Source organism: Prunus avium, chromosome 8 (assembly GCF_965620075.1).
Source record: "Prunus avium chromosome 8, drPruAviu1.hap1.1, whole genome shotgun sequence".
Taxonomy (NCBI): Eukaryota; Viridiplantae; Streptophyta; class Magnoliopsida; order Rosales; family Rosaceae; genus Prunus; species Prunus avium.
The window spans coordinates 6,349,380-6,376,017 of record NC_142291.1 but is presented as its reverse complement, the minus strand read 5'-3'; the positions used below and the strand labels follow the sequence as shown (position 1 = coordinate 6,376,017).

At 38.9% G+C, this 26,638-nt stretch overlaps 1 protein-coding gene and 2 pseudogenes across 1 annotated transcript; 1 reads left to right on the top strand and 2 right to left on the bottom strand.

The window, feature by feature from the left end:
* LOC110762175 (cytochrome P450 78A7 pseudogene) overlaps window positions 1-26,638 on the bottom strand; it is a 49,493-nt pseudogene that overhangs the window by 16,053 nt on the left and 6,802 nt on the right.
* Window positions 7,161-8,099, bottom strand: LOC148291228 (uncharacterized; annotated as a pseudogene).
* On the top strand, window positions 8,506-12,069 carry LOC110762178 (laccase-15). Its single transcript, XM_021964780.2, has 6 exons — window positions 8,506-8,664; window positions 8,872-9,023; window positions 9,133-9,377; window positions 10,379-10,507; window positions 10,592-11,545; window positions 11,835-12,069. The coding sequence occupies exons 1-6, from the start codon at window positions 8,569-8,571 to the stop codon at window positions 11,963-11,965; spliced, it is 1,707 nt and encodes a 568-aa protein (XP_021820472.2). The 5' UTR covers window positions 8,506-8,568; the 3' UTR covers window positions 11,966-12,069.

The window sequence follows — 26,638 nt, the reverse complement described above, 5'->3', positions numbered from 1 at the left end:
CTCATGGGTTTTGGGGGGTTGGCGGCGGTGCGTGTCTGGAGAATTTGAGTTCAAGGAGCTGAAGAAGGCTAACTGAAAAGTCAGATTTGCCCCTCACGAATCTATGAGATTCTCACAGATGCTTGCCACGTCATCATTTTAAACGGAAAAAACTAACGGACTTGACGGAAGGACTGCTGGTGAAACGAAAAACCGAGTTGAGTGACCCCTGCAACTAATAACTGAATTGAGGGACCAAAGTGTAACTACGGGTATAGTTGAGGGACCATTGCTGCGAATAACCCTAAAAAAATGTGTATCAAACATGAAAAATATGTACGTACGTGTATAATACGTTTATTGTACGTGTATAATACGTTTATTGTACGTTTGTTTTAAAAAAAATGTGTATTTTACCGAGTCTTTAAGACGTATACGAAAAACAAAAGTATTATTAAAAATACGTACATGCATGTATAATACAAGTATTAAACACGAAAATGCTAACTAGTAAGAACATTATATTAGTCAAGAAATTGATTCCCAAAAACAAAAATTGCGAAATTATATCGATTACCAAATATATTATTGGTTTTTTTTTTTTTTTTTTTTTTTTTTGAACTTGGAATCTTTTTCACTATTGCAAAGAAAGAAGCCCCTAGCAAGACCAAGAATTAGTTTATCACTTAAGATGGATAGAAATAGAAACAACTAAACGAAAGAGGCTAGTTAATCCAAGCTGTTATTTCTTTTATTTTAAATGATTTTTATTTATTTATTTACTTTGTAATCATTTTTCTCATTTACCCAATAAAACAGGAGTATGGTTTTTGCACTGCCATTTGGAGCGTCACCTAACTTGGGGAATGAACGCAGTTTTCATTGTAAAGGACGGAAAAACCAAGAAGGAAAGGTTGCTGCCTCCGCCACCAAGAATGCCACCCCGTTAAGACTATGTCCAAAATTGGCTTCGCCATTGCCCTTTTCTTTTCTTTTTCTTTTTTTTTTAAAACATAAAATAAAGAGTTGGATATCATAGCATTTTCTACAAATTGCTTTTATTGTAATGGAAGAAAATCGATTAGTTACAAAACAAATTGTTTAATGATTCTGAATAATTGAACTACAATAAAATTGTGTAACATAATGGAACGAATTGTGTAAGAATAATGCTAGGTACACGAATCTGTAAACTTTAAAAAATTAAAAAAATTGCGACTATTTAGTAATCCTTAAAGAATCAACAACCTTTAGTAAAATTGCTAAAGAATCAACAATCTTCTCTTGTGATAAAATTTCTAATCCATAATGTTGTAGCTTCATAGCATGTCACGTACTTTTCCAAGAAACATCATCCTTCAGACAGAAGAAAGATGTATCCTGAAGTAGACTTCCTTGTGTCTACATGTCACACCCCAATTGGACAACAACTCAGGCCCCCTACCAACCGGCACCCCCGGCCTCTGCTCCTTACGAAGCACGAAACAAACGGAAGGACACCTTCCGGGATCGGCAGGACAGCAGCAAAAGGGGCAAGGACTCCGGCAGGCGAAGCGCTTTCGGAGATCCGAAAAAGAATCGGCCATAGGAAATTTTCACTTTACTCAACACCACTTACGAGCATATCCTCCTGACAGAAAGTGAGATGATACCAAAGCCGACTAATCGCAAGCTCCCTCAGCAGAACGAGAAGGACACAGGAGTCTTCTGCTGATACCACCAGTACAATGGCCACGATACAGAATCGTTCATCGCCCATCGGAAAATTGTCGAACACCTCATCAACGAAGGAAAGCTGGATCAGTGCCTAAACACCAAAACGGCTCCGCATCAACCCTCGAGTCGGCAGATCAATATGATCAGTGGAGGGTCACCCATCGCCGAAACTAGCAACCGATCCGTCAAGAGCTACGTTCGTGCCGTACGGCATCCCCAGATCCTCAGTGTAGCGGGGGGACGCAACGAAAAGATCCAGCGAAACGGTTGGGAACCTATCACCTTTTCTGAAGAGGAAGAATGAGGCATCATCTTCCCCCACTCCGATCCCATGATCATACGAGCCGATATTTCAGAATTCGATGTAGGCCGAATCCTCATAGACACCGGCAGTTTGGTCAACGTACTATTTGCCGACGCTTTTAATGCCCTCGGTATAGACCCTCAGCACCTCGACAAGGATATCACTCATCTCCTAAGATTCTTGGGTGACGTGGTTGAACCGATCGGAAGTGTCCAGCTCCCGTTCGCCGTCGGCACTGTCCCCAGACGGACGGTCATCTACACTCACTTTCTGGTAGTTGACTGCCCAACGGCATACAACGCCATCATCGGCAGAACGGCGCTCACCAAAATAAAAGCCATGCTCTCACCACACATGCTCCTCCTCAAGTTCCCCACGCACGCTGGCGTAGGCCAAGTGCGAGGGGATCAATTGAGCAGACGGACATGTTACGTCTCGGCAACGAAGGAATCGGCAAGAGCTACGCTTCGCGAAGCATACTCAGTTTCCACCAGGATGACTGTGCCGAACGGCAGAGGGACGGACAAACCAGATGATCCCAGGGATGAGGCTGTCACCCCACAAGCACAACCCGTTGAAGATTTAGAATCGGTCACCCTCTCCGAGGCACAGCCCGACCGACAGGTCCGAATCGGCACCACCTTGAGTTCGGCACTACGTGCCGATTTCATTGCCTTTTTGCGCGAGAATACAGAAGTCTTCGCCTGGTCATACAATGACTTGCCCGACATCACTCCAAATGTCATCAGTCACAAGCCCAGCATTTGTCCCACTTTCAAACCCATCAGACAAAAACGGCGACCCTACGATACCGAACGGTACGAAGCAATGCGGCTCGAAGTGGATAAACTAAAGACAATCGGCTTCATCCAGGAGGTAACTACCCAATTTGGTTGGCAAACTCGGTCTTGGTCAAGAAGTCAAGCGGCGCCTGGAGAATGTGTCAGGATTATACCGATTTGAACAAGGCTTGCCCAAAAGACAGTTTTCCTTTGCCGAGGATCGATCAGATGGTGGACGCCACAGCAGGCCATGAACTTCTCAGCTTCATGGACGCATACTCAAGCTACAACCAGATATTCATGAGCCCTGCCGACCGCGAACATATGGCATTCATCACCGACAAAGGACTTTACTGTTACAACGTCATGCCGTTCGGCTTGAAGAACGCTGGAGCAACATACCAGCGATTGGTGAACAAAATTTTCTCTGAACTCATCGGCACCTCGATGGAGGTTTATGTGGACTATATGCTGGTCAAAAGTAAAACAGCCGATTCTCATCTCTACAACCTCTCCCTTAAGTTCGATGTCTTGAAGAAGTACAACATGCGCCTCAATCCAAACAAGTGTGCCTTAGGCGTCTCCTCGGGCAAATTTCTTGGCTTCATGATCAGCCAACGAGGCATTGAGGCCAACCCTGAAAAAATCAAGGCATTGCTCAAGATGCAGATACCGAAGACACAGAAAGATATTCAGAGTCTCACTGGGCGTGTCGCCGCTCTGGCCCGATTCATATCAAAGGCTACCGATCGGTGTGCCCCATTCTTCAAAGCCTTCAAAGGAAGCAAACGGCAGATTGTCTGGACTACCGAATGCGATCGAGCCTTCCAAGACCTCAAGACCTACATGAGCAGAGCGCCCCTATTGTCCACCCATCTTCGCGGCGAAGAACTCATTCTCTACCTATCGGTTTTGGCAACGGCACTCAGTTCCGTGCTCATTCGCAAGCCGAACGGCATAGAACTACCAATTTTCTATACTAGCCATGCCCTGCAAGATGCCGAGATTTGGTACCCCGAGCTGGAGAAGCTCGCCTATACCCTCGTTCTCTCAGCACGCAAGCTTCGGCCATATTTTCAGGCCCATAGTATTATCGTTCTCACCAATCAGCCTCTGCGCCAAATACGACAGAGACCGGAGACGTCAGGTCGGCTAGTAAAATGGGCCATTGAACTCAGCGAATTCGACATCCACTATCACCCTCGGCCTGCCGAGAAGGGTCAAGCCGTAGCTGATTTCATCTCCGAAATGACTACGTCCAAAAAAGAAGATCCGGATGATGACGCCCCCGGATCGGCTTCGGCAGCCCCAGTCGCCGATCCAACCGAAGGACCTTTAATCCATCAATTCCCCTATGGACTCTCTATGTAGACGGCTCGTCCAACCGACAAGGCAGCGGAGCGAGCTTAGTACTAAAAGCCCCTGACCAAACAACCGTCGAATATGCCATCCGTTTCCAATTCCAGGCTTCCAACAACGAAGCAGAATACGAAGCTCTTTTGGCAGGCCTTCGGCTCGCTAAAGGGATGGGGGCTTAACAACTGAGGATATGCAGTGACTCACAACTTGTCGTTAATCAGGTGCTCACCGAATTCGAAGCCAAGGATACTTCGATGGCTGCCTACGTGACACACGCCCGCCGATTGCTCCAACACTTTGCCCTATCACGCCTTGCATCGGCCATCAACGATAACATTGGTCGCCATGTGCCGATTGAAGTCCTCGCTCGGCGCAGCACCTCTGAGGCCGAGGTACATGCCGTTCAGCAGGATCCTAGTTGGATGGATCCAATCCACGCATTCCTCACCAGCGGAACGTTACCAGACGACAAGACCAAGTTTAGTACATACCGAACCCTAAAACACTTGGAATCAACAAAAACTACAAACTTACTGCAGCCTGAAGCCGGAAGGCTCGTCCGGCCTGCTCGCGCAACGTCTTCATCAATAGCTGCTCGATCTCTGACAGCTCCATTTGGGCGTCATCGATCATACAATTGATGAACGTCACGGCCTTCCGAGGGCAGGCAATGTTGACCGGCCCCTCCTCCCCCTCTCCTTCATCATCGGGGATCATAACGGAGGTCCCCTCGCTCGGCCCCCTAGGCTTCTTCAGCAACGGCGTCACGTCAAGGGCAACTTCGATCTGCCTATTGCCCGTCACCTGGAGGTGGACCTCCCGAACGGTCTCGGCTTCGGCCACCTTCTTCTCCCGGCGACGATCGGCCACCGTTATCTCGTCTGCTGAAGCCCCTCCGGACGCCCATGCAGCCTTCTTCTTCTTCGGTCTAGGGGACTCGCCTTTCCTCTGCTTCGGCGCCCCGTGGCCCTCCAGCCGACTTCTGGTCGCCTCACTCATGGGCCTCCCTCCTGCCACTGCATAAGTGTACAAGTTAGATAGGAAACGGCAGTCATAAAAAAAAGAGAAAAGAAAGAAACTGCCGAACGGCATCACTTACTTTGTCTTTTTTCTTCCTCCTCTTCCTCCTTCACCCTTCAGTCGTGTTCTGCCTTGCCGATCAAGCCTGCCTTGAACAGATTCCGAAAGTACAGCAGCTCTTTAAAGAAGCGATCTTCTTTGGCAATCTTCACTCGGACTCGCTCGATCGCTTCCACCTCTCTGATCGGCGCAGCAGGGCGTTTCAAAGACACTGAAACAAAACTGCCAACGGTTTTTTTTTTAAAAAAATATATATATATATATATATATATTAAACACGCCTGCCGAACGGCAGGCCCTAACCTACCAACTGTTTGGAAGGTCGTAGGGATCCGCCTCTCTACGATCACCCCTGGTGCCGATTCCCAAGCACTAGAAACTATTACCCGACGCTTGCGCCAGGTCTTTTGGGAGCTCGGCACCCCGACCACAAAATGTCCACGCTGCCCTGCCGAAAGACAGTTGGACTGAACCCACCCCCCTTGATTGGCACTCTTCGCCCTTGTCACACTATACAGTTGGGCGAACTGTTCGTAGCTCGGCTCCCCCTCTTCCGTTATGCCGAAAGCACTTATTGTCCCGAGCAATGTAATCCAAAAGTTGGGATTATATTGCCCCAGCGCATATCCAAGCGCCGCCAGGATTTTCTGCACCGAATGCCTCAATGGCAGCCGAAGCCCATGTTTGAAGACATTAGTGAAAAAGACAACTCCTTTGTCATTATCACTCAACGACTCCAATGGCGCTGGAATTCGCATCACTACCGAATCTGGGATATTACACTCCGCCCGAATCTTAGCCAGCTCAGCCTCGGTCAGTGTGTTCGGCTCTAAATGATCTTCCCCGAACACCAGCTCCTTCAGCTTCACCATCGGGATCCATTGCTTACCCGCAACAACCCTCAGCACCCCCTCCCCTGGCGCAGCAACGGACACGTCGCCCACATCGGCCCCACGACCAGAAGTCGAAGGCTCACTCCCTTCAGGCACTCTACGCGAAGTGCCACCAGCCTCGGTACACACCCCTGCCCCCTCCACTATCTCACAACTCGAAGAGCTCCCAGATTCAGCACTCCCACTCTCTTCGGCAGAACTCCCCGAGGATGAATCGTCCTCGAATGCCCTCAGACTACCACTACGCTCGGATTCGGTATCTGACATCTACAAACAACACACGAAGGGAAACTAAGTGCCATGCTAGAATCAAAATCCTATCCTACCTCCTAAACACTATGTTCATGCTTGTTCATGCTTGTTCATTCTTGATCATACTTTGTTCATACAAAAATTCAACGAATTCAACACTTTGATTCACTACATATCAAGAACAGGGCAACATACCTTGTTCCCACGGTGGTTCCTAGTCGCCGGAAATCGCCTCCGCCTACTTCAAACTCGCCGGAAATCGCCTACAACGCCTTCGCACGGTTGCCGAAAATCGCCTCTCATAAGCTCCGATTGCTCTCAAAAAGCTTCAAGTATTCCAACTATCGTCCATTCCTTACATTTATAGGACGAACCTAGCATCGGGAAGCGAAGCGACGCATCGGGATATGAAACGACGCGATTCTTCACAGCCATGCCGACACGTCTCACGCATGCATGGGAGAGCCCAAGCGTCCTCATTCGAAACGTTTCCAATCCTCAGAGACGCTTCAACTTCCCAGACTCTGCCACTCTAGCCACTTTCGAGCACAACTCCACTGGCGAATGGCAGGCGCACATTGATGAGTTCTCACTCACCTCTCGTGCCGAACAGTAGGCACACATCGATGAGTTCTCACACCTCTCGTGCCGAACGGCAGGCGTTCCTAAACCTTGACCTACACTAGCCTCTTGGACCATTCGGTACCTAATGCCGTCTTTTTTCCAAGCTCACTCGCTCGGGCACTTGGGGGACTACATGCCACCATCGGCAACAACGAGACCATCGAATCCGGATCAGAATGCCGAAGACAGATTCAAGTCCCCAACCGAGAAGTCGCTTCTCAATCGATAACTTGGGGGACTACTGTTTGTACCATATCTGACCCTCCACTCATCTAGTGACGCGGGGATCAGAGAAACTCCCCACTCATCCAGTCTAGGAATGGTTTTGGTCTGACCGGTCAGTGTGACAATCCTCGCGGTTGGTGGATCGATTTTGATTAGGGCGTCTAGTTCTAACAGCCATAGCAGCAGTATCGGAGGTTCCAGCAGGGCTCGTGAGGCTCCAAGCGTGCGTTGCTTTTCTTCTTGGCTGATGGAGGCGTATGCTTGCCTAACAGACGTCTGTGTAGGAATGAATGAATCCCAGCAGGGCTCGTGAGGCTCCAAGAGTATTTGGCCACGAACAGACTGTAAGACTCATTCAATCCCGTAAGGAATTGCATGAGTTTGTTGCGATCACCATGGACTGCACAGGTACAGGTAGAAGAATCTGTGTAGGAAGCAAGTTCATCCCAAAGACCTTTCAACTTGGTGTAATAGGCAGCAACTGACAATTGGTCTTGTGTCAACTTGGAAGATACGAGGAGTGTTGCTTTGAGAGAATCGTTCACGGAGATCCTCCTAAATTTCGCGGGTTGTGGTGCAATATATGACACTATTGCTAATTTCGGGATCAAGCGTGTTGACAATCCAGGAGAAAACCATGTCGTTACAGTGCATCCATACCACGTGTTCATCAGGATTGGATTCCGATGACGGCTTTTTGAGAGTTCCATCAACGAAACCCAATTTATTCTTTGCGTTCAATGAAACAGTCATGAATCTGCGCCACGTCGCATAATTATCTCCATTCAAGGGCTTTGGTACAATTACCAAACTTGGATGATCTGAATTATTGATGTAGTAAGGGCTTGAAGGTTCAACCTTGAATGTGCCAGAGGAATCACCCATGGTTTCCGGCTGCGAAAGATCTGCGGCACGAGAAGGTAAGGTGCGGCAGGAAAAGAAATATGAAGAGCAAGGGTTTAATGTCTTGCTTTGATACCATGTGAATTTGATATTAGAAGAGAATAATTTTAATTGATAGGTACAATTGGTTTATACAAGTCCTCCAATCTAAGAAACCTACTAGGAAAGTAAATCCTAATTACAACAATATTGATATTAATTGATATTATACAAACTTATTTCCTAACATTTCAATTGCGTGTTATTTTCCATAATCTTTTACGTGTTAGTCAAGTGACCCACTGAATCAAGGAATCATTCCTATCACATCCATCAAATTGTCGGTGCCCTTAACTTCATTCTGTCATTATCTTTTTCTACAAATTCAACGAGCTGCAAAGCTTTCAAAATTAACTAAGTAGAGTAGCAAGAGCAGAAGAAATTGGTACTTGTGTTCATACGTCCGAAAAAGATGTTGTCTGGAAAGAGGAACTCTGCCCTGCAGATTTTATCTCTTCTACTTCTATTTCTTCATTGCCCAGCTTCATCCCATAATTATCATTTTGTGGTAATTGGATTCGGTCAATGTTCATGTTTTCGTTAATTTGTTACATGCATACGTAATGTTTTTATGACCCTAATTTTCCATCAATGGTTGCATAAAAGATCATATTGCTTATCCCTCCTTGTCAGTCTTCATTGTCAATTCATTTCTTGAAATTCTCACACTTGATTACATGTCTGTTTTGCGCGTGCATATGCTTTGTTATTATAGGTGAAAGAAGCTACATATACTAGGTTGTGCAGCACCAAGGAAATATTGACAGTAAATGGAAAATTTCCTGGACCAGTTTTACAAGCTCATAAAGGTGATACAATCTATGTCAACGTACACAACAACGGCAGATACAACATCACTATCCACTGGTATATATGAATTTAATTTCACTTGAATAATATTTTTTTTTCTCTAAATGGTTCGATGGGTTGATTAATTTGCTTTGAGTAGTACTTAAATTTTGTTATTTTTTGACAGGCATGGAGTAAAGCAACCGAGGTATCCATGGTCAGATGGTACTGAATACATCACACAATGTCCAATTCAGCCTGGGCATAAATTCAAGCAAAATATTATATTTTCTGAAGAAGAAGGAACCATTTGGTGGCATGCACATAGTGACTGGTCTCGAGCCACAGTTTACGGAGCAATTATTGTCTATCCAAAACGTGGGGCTAGCTATCCATTTCCCCAGCCTCATGAAGAAGTACCAATTATATTAGGTAATTCTAGTTCTTAAGTTTTATACTCGACATTTCCTAATTCCAAGCAATAATTGAGCATCTTCTTTTCTTTTTCTTTCTTTTTCGGATTACAATAATTGAGCCTCTTCACCAACAGCCTCTGTTGGACGTGGGATTTTGGGGTATGCACGTATCTGATACGGTGCCGATACATATTCGATACACCACGTGACATATCGTAGATTTTTCTGGCCTGTTGACTTTACGATACGGCTCTGATACTCCATCGATACAGTTGTGATACGGTAACGATACGTTAAGGGGTAAAAGCGAAAATATTTGGAATATTTGGGGATAATTTTGAAGGTTATTGAATATTTGGGGTTAAAATGTAAACTTAAAACTTAGAATTTCAAAGACCCTGCCTCTGTCGAGAGGCTAGGTCTTTTGGGTGATTATTCAGACCAACCAAAACTGAAGAAGGAAGAAGGAAGAGAACTCACCAGCGCCATCGCACCCAGCTCCGTCGCACCCGTTGCTGTCGCCTTCTCAGATTCATTTGGTTGCCGCCGCACCCATCACCGTCACCATCTCAGATTCATTTGGTTTCTTACGCAGCTCATGGTTTTCTTTCTTCTTATTCTTTTAATAAGCTGCTGTGTTGTTAATTAGATAATAGGTATATGGGTATATTCTTTAATAAGTTGTTGTGTGGTTAATTTGTGAAGTTGGAAATGTTGTTAATTAGATAATAGGTATATGCTATATGGGTATATTGTTTAAAATATTTTGGAAATAGCTGCATACTAATTGTTTTGTATATGTATTAATTGTTTTGGAAATAGCTGCCTACTAAAATAGTTCAATATTTCTATTTATATTATTTTTTAAATATATATTATTGTAATTGCCGTATTGGTTTCGCACCTGCATCCTACTTTTTGGAGATTTGCCGTATCAATGTATCATATCGTGTCGCCATACCTGTATCCGTATCCGTGCAACACAGCCAACAACTTAAGCTCTTGTTGAAAACACAGGTCAGTGGTGGAAAAGCGACGTAATGGAGGTATTTGAAGAATTTGTTCGAACCGGAGGAGATCCTAATGTTTCTGATGCTCACACCATCAATGGTCAGCCTGGTGACCTCTATCCATGCTCAAAATCAGGTCTACAATTTAATCAAGCCTTTCACTTTTCAAAATAGTTTCATCCATCCACTACTTCATTAATTCAAAATTATCCTTTTGCAGAAACATTCAAACTCTTCGTGGATGAAAACAAGGCCTATCTGCTCCGGATAATAAACGCCGCAATGAACAGCATTCTCTTCTTCTCAATCGCAAACCATAACCTCACAGTGGTGGGAGCAGATGGGAGCTACACAAAGCCAGTGACAAGAGATTACATCACAATATCACCGGGACAAACGCTAGATGCCTTGCTGCTCACAAACCAACAAGTTGGCCAATATTACATGGCTGCTAGGGCTTACTCAAGCAGTCCTACTATTGCTTTTGACAACACCACAACCACAGCAATAGTACAATACAACAATAGAAATTCCACTCCATTTTCAAGCCCTCCAATATTACCTTACCTTCCTTACTATAATGACACAAATGCAGCCTTCAATTTCTTTGATAGCCTTAGAAGCCTAGCCAATGAAGACCACCCAATTGACGTCCCAAAAAACATCACCACTAGATTAATCTCAACAGTTTCAGTCAACACATTTCCCTGCCCAAATAATTCTTGCGAAGGACCAAATGGGACCCGCCTAGCTGCTAGCATGAACAACATAAGTTTTGTGGACCCCACAACAATTGACATCCTAGAAGCATATTATTATCATATTAATGGGGTGTTTAGAGAAGGTTTCCCAGATTTTCCACCACTGGTGTATAATTTTACAAGTGAAGATCTGCCATTGATTTTACAAACACCAAAGAGAGGGACAAAGGTGAAGGTTTTTGATTATGGGTCAATTGTGGAATGTGTTTTTCAAGGCACGAGTTTGGTTGCTGGGATTGATCATCCAATGCATTTGCATGGGTTTAGCTTCTATATTGTTGGAACAGGGTTTGGGAATTTTGACCAAGACAAGGACCCCTTAAACTACAATCTCGTTGACCCTCCTCACAGGAACACTGTGACTGTGCCTATAAATGGCTGGACCACCATCAGATTCAAAGTCAAAAATCCGGGTAAATACTCTTAACCAGTTGAGTTACAACCTCTTTCGACTAGTAATTGACTATTTATATTAATATTAATATTTTTTACATAAATTATATAAGATTGATCATGAGTTACCAGCCCTTTGCTCCATAATTTTAATATTAGATACGTACAGCATATATTTAGATCGAAGGATGAAAAGGATAAGAGCTAGTTAATTAATCTAACAGTTGGTGTCTACAACAAGTTATCGTTGTTATTTCGTTTTTATTAATTGTTACGTCCTGTGATATTTTTTTTTCCAATATTGTACAGGAGTATGGTTCTTGCACTGCCATTTAGAGCGTCACCTAACCTGGGGAATGAACACCGTTTTCATTGTAAAGAACGGAAAACACAACAAGGAAAAGTTGCTGCCCGCACCACAAGAAATGCCACCATGCTAAGAATTTGTAATTTATTATAGATTAAGAAAAGCAAATAGAAAAATGGCTTAGCTGATGTTAAATAATGTACGTTGGTTTATCTATTAGGAAAGAATACACTTGATTGAATTGCCATTATAATTACATTGATTTTATTACATCTTTTGGTCATATGAAATTGAACAACATGACTTCATTTTAATGAAACATAGCTACACAGACACCAAATTTGCAAAAATCAACAGAGACACTGTGAGAGTCTGTTCTTAAAAAATTTTAAAAAATGTTTTAAGAGCAATAAACATTATTATATACATTTATAAGTAATTATCTTGGATATATACATTGTTTTACGTTTATAGTACTATTCCAGTAATTATAAGCATTTTATTTTATTAATTATTTTTATATTTTTATATATGTTCAATTGAATAAGAGGTTTTGTTTTAATATATATATATATATATGTATCATTATTGTCTTAGAATGTGTTATAAAACGTTATAATTCATGGTGTAGAGTTTTTTATGTGGGTCATAGATTACTAATTAAAGGTGGCAGTTTTTCCTTGCTTTGAGTTTGACGTGCAAGTCAATTGTGCAAGGTTTTTCTATTTGCAATTGATTACTCATTTTTTAAACTTGCAAGCTATTGGGATATTAATGAAAGAAATAGTTGAGTCATTAACCCAGCAGTACGTGTCTTCATAATATTCACGTACCTCATAGGCCAACAAGCCTCAAAGGATTTAAGGCTAAAATCCTTACACCATGCTCAAGAATAAATGCTACTTACAGTGATTTAAATTTATCATTTTATTTGAGTCTTTTCTATATACACTTCATGGCAATTGACTCAATATGGCTCTTGTCAAGACTTCACTGTAGTTTCCTCTCTATTAAAATAAAACGTTAGTGTTTAATGGGTCGAAATGAATTGATAGAAAGGCATCTAGCAAAACCCATTAATTTCTTGTAAAACCAAAGTAAATAATATGAATAATTGAAGAGATCTCAACGTCATATTACAAATGACATGAAATAAATATGCTTTAAAACAAATATGGTGAGATACAAATTGACAATAAGCAGTAACATATATTATTAAAGCCTTAAATTCTATATGCAAATTAAAGTAATGTACTGCTGGAAACTAAATTCATAAATCAGAAATGTATATGCGATTTTATCACTAGATGCGTCAACAAAATAATACTATGCATGAGACAAGCTTCCCTGAAAACCCAGTTCTCAAACCAAACACATGGAAACACTTATCTAGCAATGCCAATTATTTTTGTGAGACCCCTCTGAAAGGTTCTAGTGGGATTTCGCCTCTTTCCCTTTTCATTATTCGTCAAAGTCTGAGACTCTTAAGCCTCCACTACAATTATATAAAACTCAATAGGTTCTCAGATGGAATTCTAGTTATATAAATAAATTGAGTAGCATCTGAATATCTACTCTTAAGATTGTTGGAGAATTTGGTTTATGGATGCTACTTTTCCTGCAAAACATCACAAAAAATATATATTAGAAAATTATAATTTACATTGATATAGTAGATTAAATAAAATTAATGAAATTACAGCAAGATACTTATCTTTTGGGATGTAGAAGATCGTTCTCCTTGATACTTGAGTAGAATAATAGTTTTAGGTTGAGGCGTGTCATTCACTGTCCTTAAGAGTAGATTTCGCCCCTCGGAGACAATGTCTCGGTGTAGCAAGGTTGTATGACGACCTACCCTCCAGGATACAACAACCTATGACCCTCATAAGCGTACACTCGCAATACTTGGGTAGGATGAACAACTCAAATCATTCCCTTGATAAAAGAAAACAAATTGGAACACAAACTCAAGAACATGGAGAGAAGAAAGGTGTCAATCTAATTTCTCTTCTTATTTCCAGCTATTCTCAAAAGGTATTTATAGGAGCTGGCTCCCTCCTATTCGAGGTTGGGTCTTAAAATTGTTTTAGGCAAAATAAATGCCCTAAAAATCCAACGGTAGAGTAAGGCAATAATTGCCCAACATAATCAACCAATTAATTCCCAAAAGTAAATGTACGAAACGTACATAAATGGTTGTTGAAAACAAAACGTATTAAACTACAAAATTGTGACCATTTAAGTGATGAATAAATCAAAGCTAACGGGCCTCAAAATTAATATAAAAGTATCAGGTCATAAATTTTATAAATATACAAAATAATTGGAGTTTTAAATAAGTAATCAAACCACTCAAAAATCTGGACAAATAAATTCAACATAAAATAAGTAATAAAATAATTTTGTATTTCGAAATACTCACAAAAATTCCAACATGATGTGCCTTATATGTACATGCCCACCTCCATCTAGCACGAAGTCTTTTGGGAGCTCACTGGCTTCGGATTCCATGGGAACTTCAAAGTTAAGCGAGTTTGGGCTAGGGCAATCCCAGGATGGGTGACCCACTGGGAAGTTGCTCATGAGTTTCCAGAAACAAAACTATGAGGGCAGAGGCCCAAAGCGGACAATATCGTTCTATGGCGGAGCCGATCCGAAATGTGACATATTTGAGGAGATAGAGAGCTTTGCTTGTGTTTTACTAAATTGGATTTATGCTTTGAAATCGAGGTAGGGGTTTCTTGGAGGGCCTTTACAGGGATTGATTTAATTAAATTTTGTGAGCACTATTTTATGCGTGATATTATAATTTGATGGATGTTCTTGATATGGAGTATTTACTTCTTGTTAATTATTTAATTAATGTTGGCATGATTATATGTACATTTGTGATATTTAAATGATTACATTGCTTTTATGAGATATGTGAAAAGAACTATATCATGTCATGGAAATTAGCTGGAGTTCTTGGGTTGAGAAAATAATAATGGAAAAGGAGGGTAATGGAAATGATCTTTTGTGTAGTTAAGTCTAACTCTTGGCAGTTATCAGGTCTCAGGGATCCCACAGTGCACACACTACTACAAAAAGGGCAAAAGAAGACCAGTAAACAACGACGGTAGATCAAAAAACCGTCGTTGTTTTTTAAAAGACGACGGTAATAGAAACCCGTCGTAGAAACATACTTTAAACACCTAAAAAACGGCACACGTATAGATATTTTGAAACCACGATGCACCAAATTAAAAAAGCGTCGTCTTATTACAAAGGTATTTTCAGAGTTAAAATCTGAACCTAAAAACAACGACTGCATCTATGAAATCACCGCCGTAGAAAGTAAAGACGACGATATAAAAATAAGACGCCGTGTTAATTAATTAATAAACACAACCCAATTTTCTTAGTCAGCGACGCATAAATTCAAAGGAATCTACGATGGTTAATTACAAAAAAAATCGCCGATTTAAATTAAGTTACCACGACTGTAAATATAAATTTATCGACTTTTTAATTATAATATACTACGACGGTATCCATAACTCTACTGTCGCATAATTGTACTAACCACGACGGTTTGTTAAATTAACGACGTACAAATTTTATGCCATTACTCGTCTATCATTACCAGAATGAACTCTGTTCCTCATCATAATCGAACCAGAATGAACAAAGGCAATGTTTTAGAAGTGGATGATGTGCCAATTACTCTCACAAGGAGTTTGAGGGCAAGAAGCTTGTCTCAGCCGCCAAGGAAGGTCTCAAGCTTGATGAGAGTGAAGACGAGGCAAAGAAGAAGGAAGAGTTGAAGGAGAAGTTTGAGGGACTCTGCAAGGTTGTGAAGGATGTTTTGGGTGACAGAGTGGAGAAGGTTGTGGTGTCTGACCGTCTGACCGTGCTGGACTGCCAACATGGAAAGAATCATGAAGGCTCAGGCCTTGAGGGATAACAGAGCGGCTGGGTACATGTCGAGCAAGAAGACCATGGAAATCAACCCAGAGAACCCCATCATGGAGGAGCTGAGAAAGAGGGCTGATGCAGACCTTGTTCTCCTTCTGTGCAGAAAGACAATTTTTTAGATGATGTGTGCGTGTTTGTGTCTTTCAGATACACAAACGCGCACACACATCAACATCCAAACTGAAAAATGAAAGCGAGATAAGACAGAGAGGCCTCCAGAGAATTGAGAAAAAGTTGAAACCCTAATTGAAAAATGAAGACGACAGAAAGACAGAAAACCCATTATTTATAAACAAATCTTATATACCACGTCGGTTTTTTAAATTATCGACGTTTATATATAACATACACGTCGTTTAAATTTAAAATAAGGTCGTATAAATTATTTAACAACGACGCTATATAAAAACGACGTTGTAATTTTTTGGAAAATTGATTTATTGGGTAATTAAAAAACTTACACGTCGGTATGAGTAATTAAAACGACGTGGTATTAATTTTTCACGTCGTTATTATTGAATATAAGGTCGTTGGGTAAATTGGAAAATGACGATTCATCTTTTTTGAAGAAACATGCGTCGTGTAATTCGATTTAAAAACGTCGTTTCATTAAAACATACCGTCGTTTAAAGTAATATTATAGGGCAGTGTTAACAATAGCGCCGTATAATGTATCATACTAGGGCGCATACTATTAATAGCGTCGTTTTTATGAAACGGTTTTTTATTATTTTAAACTTTTCGCCTTCCTGACCCATACTTGCACTGTTTCCAAACCCGAGAAAAACTTTCAAGCTTTTCTCATTTTTCATTCTCCAAGAACTGTTTCAAACTTTCAAGCTTATCTCCTCTTCGTCTTCATCTCTGAACTGAAACACCAAACTCCAGAAGAAAGCTTTCATCGCAAGCAAAGGGTAAGCATTTCTGGAAGGATTTTTGTTCCTGTTTTGCATGCGCATATCATTTTCGTTTTTTTAAATCTTTTTACATTTTTTCTTTCCAAGTTTGATAAAATTTGCAGACAAAGACGAAAAGTTTCCAAGTTTGAACACTACTCTGGTTCTTTTACTTCAACTAAATAAGACGACGGTGGCTTGTTATTTACGTGGTTAGATTTATAGACCACGACGGTTCGTCAGTCACCCTAGCGTCGTGTGAAAGTGTTCGTCGTTGTTTTTTAAAATGATATCCTTTTTTTGTTTTTGATTTTTAAGGATATATTCATCGCATGTTTGATTTCTCTGAACAATGGTTTTTGTTTCGAAAATCTTTTTAATTATTTTTCTGCTGAAAATATTTTACGTTGTTCCTAATTTGTTTTTGTGGTATAGATGACGGTATATTAATATTTACGTCGTTTTATTTTCAATACCACGACGAATTTTTATTATAAACGTTGTTGTAATATTTAATACTCTGTTTTTTATTATATCATAAGACGTCGGTTGTTTATTATTGACGTCGTTGTAATATTTTATCACGTCGGTGATTAATTACCGTCGTGTAAATTTATTACTACGTCGTTTGTTTTGTTCTTACGTCGTTTGAAATATTATAATACGTCGTAGTTTATAAATAATCGTCGTGGTTTTTCTTAATTTCACTGATATATTTTCACTTGCAGGTTTAATTTGTCTGTAACCATGGTTTCTCAATCCCAAAGTAAGGAGTCTGGCTTGAAAAAAAATGAATCCTCGAAGAAGGAGCTTAGAGTTGTAAATCCTCAAACCAAGGCCTCGAAGAAGATGAAGTTTGTTTCATCTTCTGAGACAGAACCAGCCAGCACGGCAACTATTTCTGAGGAGGCAAAGTCAGGTCGGGGTATGAGCACAATGCCCCGTGTTGTGCAGAGAAAAATTCAGAAAATCAAGCCTGTTGTTGAGTATAATGAAGAAGGGAAACCTTATGGCCGTGCACATAATGAGATGCAGTCCTACATTGGTGTGTTGGCACGCTCCAGAGTCCCACTTGTGGACAAGAAATGGGTTCAAATATCCAAGGATATAAAAGAGCAGATTTGGGAAGCCGTTGACATGGCTTTTGTGGTTGGTAAAGGGGGCAAGCAAATGGTGCTATCTTCTGCCGCCAAGAAATAGAAAGATTTCAAGTCTACACTAACGAGGTTTCATATCCTTCCATTCATCAAGGAGCAGGATAGATTAAGGCAGCCCCCTGAAACATACAAATTCATAGAGAAAGCTCAATGGGATGCCTTTGTAGCTTCAAGGTTATCTAAAGAATTTGAGGCTGTGCATGAAGAACAATCACAGAGGAGGGAGAAACTCGAGTACAATCATCGATTGTCTCGAAAAGGATATGTTGGTTTTAAGGAGGACTTGAAGGAAATCATGCCTGGGGTAGATATTGATCGATCTACCTTATGGAAAAAAGCAAGAGAAGACAAACATGGTAACATCTCGGATCCAAAGACTGCAGAGAAAGCAAAATTAATTGTAAGCCTACTCACTCTGTTTTAAAAATTTTATTACGTCTGCTGTTATATTTTTGCGTCGTGTGAAAAGTTTTACTACGTCGAAATATTTTAAAAGGCGTCGTTAAAGGTCTGAATCTGGAATCCATGCTCTGTTTTTTGTAATTATATCATAAGACGTCGGTGGATTATTATTGACGTCGTGTTAATATATTAATAACGTCGGTATTTAGTTAGCGTCGTCTTAAATATTATATTACGTCGATTGTTATGTTATTGAGTCGTGTGAAATATTATATTACGTCTATTTTTTATAAATAACCGTCGTTTGTTTCCTTATTCTGACCTTTTATTATGTCTTTTTGTTAGGATGATTTGCAAAAGCAAGTCTCTGAAGGCACTCTTTCTCTGTCAGGATCCAATGATGTTTTGACATTGGCTTTGGGTCCCGAGCATCCAGGAAGAGTTAGAGGGGTAGGGGCTGGGGTTTCCCCTAAGCAATACTTCAATTTACCTAGACAACAGAAGGTAAGGTTTGCTGATCAATTGAAGGAAAGTGTAAGACTTGTCCTTCAAGAAGAGACTTTGAAAATGGAGGCTAGATCAAGGGAAGAGAGTTTAAAGATGGAGGCTAGGACCAAGCAATTGGTAGAAGCTGAGAGGGAAAATTGGCTGAGTCAGCTTTCAAAAATCATCCCCAATTTTGATCCAAGCGTGCTGAAACTGAATACATTGTCCCAAATCCAAGGGAAAAGTCCCAAAAATCCAATGTCGGACAAAGCAAGCTGCTCTGGGGCACTTGATGTTAGAGCCCTACAATTTAAGGAGGATACTGCCAAGAATGGGGAAAAGCAGGAGGAAATGGTAACGTCTTTGAACTTTGAATTCTCTGTTTCTCTGTTTATATTTACCGCCGTGTTAAAGTTATACCACGACGCTTTTTATTAAACCGTCGTTTGATGTTATTCAGACGTCTGTAATTATTTCATACCGTCTTCTGTTAATGTTTACCACGACGGTTTATTTATTTGTTTTAATTTTTCTACAATGTCATTTATATATTTCTTTATTTCTTAAAACAGAAATCAGGGGAAGTAGAAAAGAGAGTAGAAGGAAAGACACTTGAGATAGTTGAACAGGTAAATTCTCATAACTTTGCTTTTTTCATTTTTTTTTTTCAATAAAGGAATTACCACGACGTTTAATGAATGTTACACGTCTGCAATTATTTAATTGAATGTTTAAATTGTTGTACAAGCTTAGATACCGTCGTAGTATATGAAATACCACGACGTTTATTATTTACCGTCGTTTGATTAAATATACACGTCTGTAATTCTTAAATACCGTCGTTTGTTATTATTACCACGATGGTTTAATTTAATTTTTTTACTTTTTTTTTTTTTGCCCTTTTTGTACTATGTCTTATATATATTTCTTTATTTCTTATAACAGAAATCTGGGGATCGTGAAAAGATTGAAGAAAAGAAAGATGAAAAGGTAAATTCTCTTAACTTTGCCTTTTTCATTTCTTTTTCAATTTTCAGACGTCTATATTTTCTTTCAACCATCGTTTGTTTTAAATTTCCACACCATTTTATTTAGTTGAATGTTTAAATTGTTGTACAATCTTTCTTATATATATATCTCTTTATTTATTAAAACAGCAATCCAGTGTTGGAGAAAAGAAAATTGAAAAGGTAAATTCATTAATTATGAATTTTGCATTTGAATTAGACGTCGGTTTTATTTAAACGACGTAATAAAGTATTCATTACGACGGTATGTTTTTACCGTCGTGTAACTCATTTTAAGACGATGTTTTGTTATTTAAACCGTCGTTGTTATTTATTTACCACGTCACTTTATGTTGCTTTATTTGTTCAAACAGAGTACTGAAGTACCAGATTATTCAAAGCTGGAGTTGCCATCTTCTTTACAATCCCTTTGTAGTTATGTTGAATCGACACTAAAGCCTCAGGAGAAGGCTATGAGCTTTATTATTGAGAAGGAGGTGTTTGGCATAGATCGTAACACCTTCGTCTTGCATGAAGATATTACCCAATTTGCTGGCATGGAAGAAATTGGGGCTACTGTCGTTGCAGTATATATGAGGTTTGTCCTTATCAAATATTCATTTGACACTCTCCTTTATGTTTAAAAAAAAAAACACTCATGGTTTCAATTCATATATTTAGGTGCCTGTTTGATCATCTGAAAGCTGCAAATATGGTGAATATGGTTGGCTTTATAGACCCTGCTGGAGTTAGTTAGTGCCAACGCTAGTTCATTAACTGAAAGATCACGTATCGTAGCCAGTCGACTTCAAAAAACAGATGGTGAACAGATTTTCCTGATGCCTTACAATCCAGGGTTAGTCTCCAAACAAAAAACAGGATTTTGTTTGTATGATGCTCTGCATATAAAACTATTTAACCTTTATATTTATTTTGTGCAGCCGTCATTGGGTCTTGATCATTGTGAGAGCAAAGAAGGAGACTGTCTATTTTCTGGATCCACTGCCTGGAAATCGCGTTGTGGATGAGGACGGGAAAAACATAGTGAACTCTACTCTAAAAATGTATAATACACACATAGGCAGAGTAGGCCGTAAAACACCTCTTTGGAAAACTCTGCCCGGCACTCCAAAGCAACCAAGCAGTGTAGAATGCGGGTATTATGTCATGCGCTTTATGAGAGACATCATAAAGGATACTTCCCTGGAATTTGAGAAGACGGTAAGAAGAAAATTTTCAGATTTATTTTTATGTGGGTTTTTATATTATCAACGACGGTAAATTAAAAATACCGTCGTTGAATATATATACTATGTCGGTAAATGAATAATAGCGTCGTCTGTGAGATTAATCTTTGTTTATGGACTGCAGTTTGCCAAAGGAAAGGATCAAGCGCCATACCCCCAAGCTGCCATTGAAGAACTTAGGAAAGAATGGGCAGAGTTTGTGTGTGTTCATACGGAGTAGAGGACTTTTAGCATACTTAAACATTTTTATAAAATGTACAAATTTTGTTAGAATTAGACAAGTTTTTGTACAAAATTGGTTAGAATTAGCAAGTTTTTGTTGAAATCAACGTCCCTGTAAATTTGTTGAGGTTTTCATGTTGTGAAAAACCCAAGATCATGCTGAACCAAATTTGTTGAGGTTTTCATGTTGTGAAAAACCGTAGTTTGTTCAAAAAGACGTTGTAGACACATAACAACGTCACAGTTTTTAAAAAAGCGACGTAAAAGGTTGTTCAAATGACGCTCTTGGTTCTATAGACGACGTTGTTTTCTTGATATTAGACGGCGAGAAGTTAAGAGTTGTGGTCGTGGAAAATGGTTTGTACGTCGTTTTATGTGCAAAAATGGTCATGGTTTAGAATTTAAACGACGTTTTGTTTTAAAATTAAGTCATTTATAATAATTCAAAACGTCGTTAATTTATTAACGCCGACGTGGTTTGTGGGTTTTATTAATAATATTTTATTCCATTTAATTCAAATATTCATAATAAATTTAAAATAAATCCAACAAATGCAACGTCAACTCCTATGAAGTCATTGAGATATTTTCTTCCCCCTTAAGCTTTAAAAAATTAAGTTTGAGTTATACAAATTTAAAATTACCACCACAAATAAAAATGTTTTCATGAGTCACAACATCACTTATACTTTAATGGTTTAGGGTTTAGGGTTTAGGGGGATAAAGGTTTATTTTTGGGGTTTAGGGTTTATGGTTAATATATATTAGGCCCTAAAACCATAAATCCTTTTCTATAATTATTTAAAAATATATATATAATTTATGGTTTATATTTTATGGTTTAGGGTTTAGGGTTTAGGGTTTAGGGTATAGATGTCATATTTAACGACGGTTTTATTGTTTTCCGTCGATGATTTACGAAGAGCGCATTTCTAAACCTTGGTTTCTTTAAAATGACGTTGTACACATATAACAACGTCATATTTTTTTAAAAAGCGACGTAAATTATTATTAAAACGACGCTATTGGTTATATAGACGACGTTGTGTTCTTGACATTAGACGGCGAGAGGTTAAGAGTTTAGGTCGTGGAAAATGGTTTGTACGTCGTTGTCTTTGTAAAAATGGCCATGGTTTGAACTTTAAACGACGTTTGTTGTTAAAATGTAGTCGTTTATTATTAGTTACAACGTCGTTAATTTATTAACGCCGACGTGGTTTGTGGGTTTTATTAATAATATTTTATTCTATTTAATTCGAAATATTCATAATAAATTTAAAATAAATCCAAAAAATGCAACGTCAACTCCTATGAAGTCATTGTGATATTTTCTTCCCCCTTAAGCTTTAAAAAATTAAGTTTGAGTTATACAAATTTAAAATTACCACCAAAAAGAAAAATGTTTTCATGAGTCACAACATCACTTATACTTTAATAGTTTAGGGTTTAGGGTTTAGGGGGATAAAGGTTTATTTTGGGGGTTTAGGGTTTATGGTTAATATATATTAGGCAGTAAAACCATAAACCCTTTTCTAAAATTATTTAAACATATATATATAATTTAGGGTTTATGGTTTAGGGTTTAGGGTTTAGGGTTTAGGGTATAGATGTAATAAGCGTCATGTTTATTTATATTGTTAACGACGGTTTTTTTGTTTTCCGTCGATGATTATCGAAGGTCGCATTTCTAAACCGTGGTTTCTTTAAAATGACGTTGTACATACATAACAACGTCATAGTTTTTACAAAGCGACGTAAAAGGGTTTACAAACCATCGTATTATAAAGGTATAACGACGGTAAATAATTCATAACTGACGTAGTTATCACAACTGCCGAACAACTGTGTATTTTAATAAACCGACGTGGTTACTTTGGGGTTCTGAAAACGACGTCTTTCTCTTTTTAATACTCGCCAAATGACTTTTGGATTTCCGATGTAGTTATGACGGCGCTTGTTTATCTAAACTGACGTTGATTATGAAAATATGACGTCGCTATGTATATTAGAACCGACGTTGTACTTCGATAATTTGTTTAAATATGATTTTTTCACGCGTTTTTTAACTCTCAGTTTTCAATTAGGGTTGCAGAATGATTCCTCACAAGAAATTGTCTTTCTGAAAGCAAATGGGTTTGCAAAATGATTCCTCACAAGACCAAGCATGGGTTTGCTACATCCTCCTGTGTAGCAAGGGTGAAACCAGCTTTAGAACCTGCATGGGTGTTCCTGATGCTGGCAGAGACGGACTCGGGTGGTGGCTGTAGCTGGGAGTGGGCTTGAGGTTCAAAATGAGTAGGTGGTGTCTATTCATTCTGAACCTCAAGCCCTCTCCCAGCTTCACCCCAAAGGCACAACCCACAACAGGTTCTAAGGCTGGTTCCACCTTGCTACACAGGAGTTTTGAAGTTGATCATTGTGGAAAAGGGGACTACAATGTAACCAGGAATCGAGGAGTGAGGGTTCACACTTTGTTGATTTTGATTTTGATTTTGATTTTCAGGAATCGAGGCTGTGCAGGAGCTTGAGAACAAGAGGAAGGAGAGGGCCCAGCTTGCATATGAGAGGAAGAAACAGTTGAACATATATTTTTCATATGTATTTGCCAAATTTGTGTACATATATTGTGTAAATATTTAACACGAAGAGATTTGCCTTTTAAGATGAAAATGTTGTTGAGGATTGAGAATTAAATTTTGTTTTGTGTTAAGAAAGATATTACCAAAATAAAAGAAAAATTAATTAATTTTAAAAATCTATAAAAATAAGACGGCGGTTTACAGAGAAGGCAGACGTATAAATTGACAAAATACAACGGTAATTTGAACTTAGGACGTGGTAAATAAACACGACAGTAGTGTTGTAGGTACCGTCGTAGTATGCTCCAAAATAATAAGTCGATAAATTAATCTCTCGCGTCATGGTATATTATTTAACACGTCGTTTTTTGTAATATACCGACGTGTATTAATTACATTATACACGTTTAGGTCGTGGAAAATGGTTTGTACGTCGTTTTCTGTGTAAAAATGGCCATGGTTTTAACTTTAAACGACGTTTGTTTAAAAATTACGTCGTTTATTATAATTTAAAACGTCGTTAATTTATTAACGCCGACGTGGTTTGTGGGTTTTATTAATAATATTTTATTCTATTTAATTCGAAATATTCATAATAAATTGAAAATAAATCCAAAAAATGCAACGTCAACTCCTATGAAGTCATTGAGATATTTTCTTCCCCCCTTAAGCTTTAAAAAATTAAGTTTGAGTTATACAAATTTAAAATTAAAACCAAAAAGAGAAATGTTTTCATGAGTCACAACATCACTTATACTTTCATGGTTTAGGGTTTATATAAATTTAGAAAAGGGATTAGGGTTTAGGGTTTTATGGACGAGATATTTTAGGACATAAAACCCTAATCCCTTTGGAGAAATTATTTTTAAAATATATATATATATATATATATAAAATTGTGGTTTTATGTATTAGGGTTTAGGGTTTAGGTTATATTTGTCTATTAGGGTTTAACGACGGTAGTTTGGTTTTGCGTCGTAAGGATATTTACAACGACGTCATTTTTAAAATAAGCGTCATGTTTAGGTTGAACTTTTAACGACGATTGTGTTTTTGTTTCCGTCGATGTTTTTTAAAAAGCGCGCTTTCTAAAAATTTCACCTCGACCTAAAATTTTCAGATTTCACTCTAACTCTTATACAAGTTGCCAAAATTCTTGTGTCCTAAAACATTTCGCTCCACTCTCTCACTTCAACTCTAATTCAAAGTTGGTCACTCCGTCGAATCCAAGTTGGCCAAGTTTACAACTCCGTCGAATCCAAGTTGGCCATAAGCTGTGAGCTCTGCCTACCTGTAAGTGCAAACCCTAATCTCATGCTTGTAAATTCATTGAATGATATTCAGTTCTGTGGTAAAGGGTTTTGTGATTTTTTAATGTTGTCGACGGTATGGGTTAATGGATTTAATGTTTAATGTTTTCATGAATCGGGTTTAGGGTTTAATGTTGTCGGATCTTTTAATACTCTCTGTTATTATGAATCGGGAATGGATTTAATGTTTTCATGCTTAGTATATGTTGGTTTCGTGCTTAGTATTAATGTATATGTTGTGTTCTGAATATATTCTGGGTTCTTGAAAATAAACTGGGATTTCGAAATCTTTTTTATGCATACGACGACGCTTGTTTTAACTACCGTCGTGGTTCAAGTTCGCTGGCGTCTGTTTCTTGCTAGCATTAGACGACGTTTTTTTAAAACCCGTCGTCTATATATGTGTAATACGTCTGTTGTTGTTTAAAAACCGTCGTTTGTTTACTATATTATTTGCTATTAAAACCTTATATAATCTGCTATAGTGATAGTCATTGCTTGTCTTTTCACCTTATATATGTTGTGTTCTGAATATATTTTGGGTTCTTGAAAATAAACTGGGATTTCGATATCTTTTTATGCATACGACGACGGTTTTTTTAACAAACCGTCGTTTGTAAATATATACCACGACGCAGTTTTTAACTACCGTCGTGGTTCAAGTTCGCTGGCGTCTGTTTCTTGCTAGCATTAGACGACGTTTCTTTTAAAACCCGTCGTCTATATATGTGTAATACGTCTGTTGTTGTTTAAAAACCGTCGTCTGTTTACTATATTATTTGCTATTAAAACCTTATATAATCTGCTATAGTGATAGTCATTGCTTGTCTTTTCACCTTATTATAGATAATAGGATATATAGTACTTCCGTTATTGGATAGATAGTACTTCCGGCCTTGTAGTCGACGAACTTGGATTTACCCTTGTAGATTTGAGTAAAATTGGACATAGGAATGACCAATTTGTTTTGGCTTCTCAAGTCAAACAAGTATTTTTTGTTGACAACCCGATGCATCATGGTTGGTCGGTAGTGTTATCAGCGCCTAATAGAGAATATAATGATGATGTTATTGGTGATGATGTCTTAGGTGATGTGAGAATTGAGTGTGAGCCATTTACTAGAGGGATGCCAAATGTTGACACATTTAATGAACTAGTGGGTGAGTTTGGGAGTCAAAATATTCGAGATGGGTGTGAAGATATATGGATTGAATGATGCTCTTGTAATTTATGAAATTATTTATGCCCTAAACAGCACTACTGTATGACATTAATTTTGTAATAAATTGTAATGTGTTTTCTTCACTTTCATTATGCAGGTTTTGGACACAAAACAATCAGTACATAAAATACTGGTTCAGTATTATAAAACGACGGTCCTTATAAACTGTGAAAAACAGACGTCTGTTGTCATAAAATTGTCAATAAAAAATGACGTTTTGGAGCATTCAACGACGGCATTGAATTTACCGACGTCTAAAAGCGAACTAAAAGTGAAAAAAGACGACGTTATTGTGAAACAGTTATTAACGATATCACG